The 3,972-nt window shown below is 61.7% G+C and overlaps 1 protein-coding gene across 1 annotated transcript; it reads left to right on the forward strand.

Moving 5' to 3' along the window:
• Nucleotides 1-55: 55 nt before the first annotated feature.
• On the forward strand, nt 56-967 carry TRAVEDRAFT_132993 (ketopantoate hydroxymethyltransferase; the record flags this gene model as incomplete). Its single annotated transcript, XM_008044744.1, has 1 exon — nt 56-967. A coding segment is annotated over one exon (912 nt), but the record flags the coding sequence as incomplete, so codon positions are not given.
• Between the last annotated feature and the right edge of the window lie 3,005 nt (nt 968-3,972).

Raw genomic sequence — 3,972 nt, forward strand, 5'->3', positions numbered from 1 at the left:
AGGAGGACTAGGACAAGAGAAAGATGTGCTTACTTACTCCACTTCTTCAGCTCCTCCGCGCAAGAAAGTAACGCTCCAACACCTGCACGCATTGCGCTCTGCGCGCACCCCGATCACTGTCCTCACCGCCTACGACTTCCCCACCGGGCGCGTTTGCGAAACGCAAGGCGTCGACGTCACTCTTGTCGGCGACTCGCTTGCGCAGGTCTGTCTCGGCTACGATGACACCACGCGCCTCACCCTCGACGAAATGCTGCACCACGTGCGCGCGGTCGCGCGTGCCTCGCACACCCCGCTACTGGTCGCCGACATGCCCTTCGGGACATATCTCGCGAGCTCTGAGGAGGCTATCCAGAACGCCGTCCGTCTCGTGCGCGAGGGCGGCGCCGAAGCGGTGAAGATGGAGGGCGGGCTCGAGATCATCGAGACCGTGCGGCGGCTCACGAGCGTCGGCATTCCCGTAATGGGGCACATTGGCCTCCTCCCGCAGCGGCACGTCATGCTGTCGGGATTCAGGGCGCAGGGGCGGACCGCAGAGGGCGCGCTTGACGTGCTGCAGACCGCGCTAGCGCTTGAAGACGCGGGCGCGTTCGCGATGGTCCTCGAGGCGATCCCGCACACGCTCGGCACATACATCTCACAGCGCCTCACGCGCGCGGCGACCATCGGCATCGGCGCAGGCGCGGGAACCGATGGGCAGGTGCTCGTATGGGACGACATGGTCGGAACCTGGAACGGAGGGCACAAGGCGAAGTTCGTGCGGCGCTTTGCGGACATCGGCGCAGAGGCCACGCGCGGCGTGCAAGGGTACATGGCTGCAGTGCGGGAGCGCAGTTTCCCCGCGCTGTCGGAGAGCTACGGAATGCCGAAGGCGGAGTGGGCGCGCTTTGAGCAGATGGCGGGGCCTGTGCGGTCGGGCGAGGGTGGTGCGGACGCGGTAGAGGTTGCTGGGCCGATAGGGCGGTAGGGCTGACGGAATGAGGGCACTATATTTTATGTAGCTATGTATGAAGGGAATACCCCGATCTCCTTCGAGTAGTCGACCTGCATTTTCCCTTGTGGGCCGTCTCGTTGCATGAGTTCCTGGCTCTTGTCCATGCGGTACAGCATGAACCGGGCGTTGGGGGGCGCGGGCTGTGGCGGTGCGGATGGTGGCGATGGGGCGGGGTGGTTGCGAGAGTGCGGGGCGCGCTGGACTTGGACTCGGACGCCGAGGACGCGGACGCGGACGCGTGCTGGATCTCGGGTGGGCGCGAATCTGGGGTCGGGCTGGTGCATCTCCCAGATGGATTCGCGGACTCTGTGTCTGGGGTGGATGGTAGTTGGCGCGGGAGCGTCTGGGGTGGATGGTAGTTGGCGCGTGGGTGGTAGCTGCATAGACAGTGGGGACTGGGGACTTGGGACTGGGGACTTGGGCTCGTGGATCGCACTCTGGGGACTTCACGGAGACTCGTATTCTCGTACGGACGACAGGCTGACTCGTGCTACGGGGCTACAGACTCTGGGAACTGCTACGGAACTCGCACTTCGGCATACTCCTCTCGACGTCTACACTCGCTCGCGAAACGTGGTCAGCGTACGTGCATGGCTACATCTCGCGCAGGAGAAGCGCATCTGCGCACTCGTTCTCAGCGGAGAAGGCAGGCTTGCGCTTTCGCGCACTTCTGCGGGCTTTCCCCTCCAGTCCGCGTGCTGACGCCCCACACCTCCTAGAGATGGTCAAGATCCGGGAAACGTCGACGCGAGCTGTCCCAGAACGCGTACACGACCTCCAATATTTTCTCCGAGAGCAGACGGAGTGGCTGACCAGGTAAGTTCATGTCCGTGCCTGCAACACTCTAGGTCTGATGCGTGTATTCAGACGACTGCTAGAGCTCCCCGGGAGCTCTAAATACACACACAAATGACTGTAAAGCGACTGACCGTACCGGCGCACGCGGCCGCTGCCCCAGCCTCTTGCGAAGGCGCGATCTGGATCAGCTCCGAGCCCGCCTAATGACGCTTCGGGACGCCCTTTGCAACACCTGGTGATGGTACCAGGCGCGAAACGGTCGCGGGGTCGTTACGTCGGCCGCCTCGTTGTCCGGGAAATGGCAGCAGGTTAGTAGACAAGCTTCCAGACGTCTGCCGAGCATACTCACCAGGTCCTGCCGTGCAGACGACGGAATCAGCCCACACGCCGCGTCTCCGGGCGCACAACGCGTGCTGGAAGAAGCACAGGTCGTCCCAACGATTCTCGGGCGCAAAGGAAGGCAGCTCACCGAAGACCGAAAGTAGACCGGCATCCTTTGGCCTTGGGAGACTGGGAACGTCTTGTGTCGCCCTTTGTCGGTCCTGGAAGATTAGTTTCTGCGCCTCGGGACGATACGGAGGTCAGTGCATCTGTCCCGGAATGCAAACGACGCGAACTCATATCTCCTGTGACGCTCAGGACTCTCTAGAGGATGTCAGAGTCTTCGCAAGCTGGCCCAAGGGCGCAGAACAGTTCTGCCGCCCACTCGAGCATTTTGCATTGCTCGGAGGCGTCCTGGAAGCGACGCAGTAAGTGAATCGTTTCCCGGACGTGCGAACACCTCGCTGACCTCTCTGTGCGGAACAACGCGATGGGAACGCGGCCTTGCACGACGACGTTCTCTTGGACGACAGACAGAGCCTCGGGACGGCCCTGCGCACCTGCGGAACAGCGCACCTCTCTGCGGAAGCCCAGGACGCCGAGTCGCCACGCATGCGAAGCCCTCTGTACGTCTCGGGACTCGCAGAACATTGCGCAGACGTGCGGCGCTTCCCTGGAAGATGTACAAGTTAGCACGATGTCTTCTGCGCTCGAGAACACTCTTGCCTACGGATGATGGCGACTCGGAGCAGCAGGGTGAGTTGGCCTCGTGTGCCCCACAAGACGCTTTGGCTCGCAGGCTATGAGTAAAGCTTCTGGAAGAGCTGGTGTGCGTCCCGAACGGCGCGACCTTCTCATGGCAGCGGCTGCGAGTGAGGAGCGCGCGAGAAAGAGAGGATTGAGCGCAGACTCACCTTCGGGAAGACAGGAAAGTGAGCACAATGTCGCTTCGAAGCAAAGTAGCTGTGCTCACGGTGTGTTATCGTTCAGCGTCCGGGAGACTCACCCCGCCGGCGTCGAATGCGCTCCGCTAACGTCCAGGATCACACCGCCCTCCCCGCGAGTCCGGTCCGATGTCTGGGAACATTGCAACGGCAATGTCCCGGCCGCGTTTGCGCAGAGGCCGTCCCACAGTGTTGGCCGTGTCGTGAGAGCGGGAGAGGCACATGTCATTGTTGACATGTTCCCCTGCCTTTGACCCGACAACTTCGACGAGTGGAGACATCATCGACGTCCACGACGCGAGCCTATCGCTGCAACTTGTGAGTAGTGCGCTTGCAGATCGAGAGTTGCATTGTGCTTACCCTGATCTACTAGGCTCTGCCGCATTCGTGATCGCCGGCGCGCTCTATGACACCTACACGAGGTCCAGGTAAGTAGACCTTCGTATGGGACACGTGGTGGACGTACCACTCACTCAGGTATGTTGCCTCGATGCTGTACACTCTGGTCTCCCATCGAAACGCCCGCACAGTCGAATGGCAAGGGATTCAACGCGCGCAGAAGCTGATCCACCTTGCCGCACATGGCGGAAACGATCCCGGAAGGTACGAAGGCCACGGAGGACCTTGTGTAGTGGGACAAACACGCTCAAGTGCGTCTCCGTGATCACGAGATGTGCGAGGGACGTCGAGCGTGTGGGGCCATTCGGCCGTGAGGAACCGCAGACAACTTCGCGTGGGCTTCGAGCGCGTGCGCGCGCGAGGGGGCTGTACGAATGGGGTGAGCACTTCATTGCGAATCAGTACGATGATGTAGGCTGATCGGTGGTGCAGCGTGCCTCGAACGCACTCCGGATGGTTCTTCAGGTTTAGCAGCAGCGTGCAGCTTCGGCGTCGCTCTCTAGGCAGTAGAGCAAT

This window comes from Trametes versicolor (assembly GCF_000271585.1).
Source record: "Trametes versicolor FP-101664 SS1 unplaced genomic scaffold TRAVEscaffold_11, whole genome shotgun sequence".
Taxonomy (NCBI): domain Eukaryota; kingdom Fungi; phylum Basidiomycota; class Agaricomycetes; order Polyporales; family Polyporaceae; genus Trametes; species Trametes versicolor.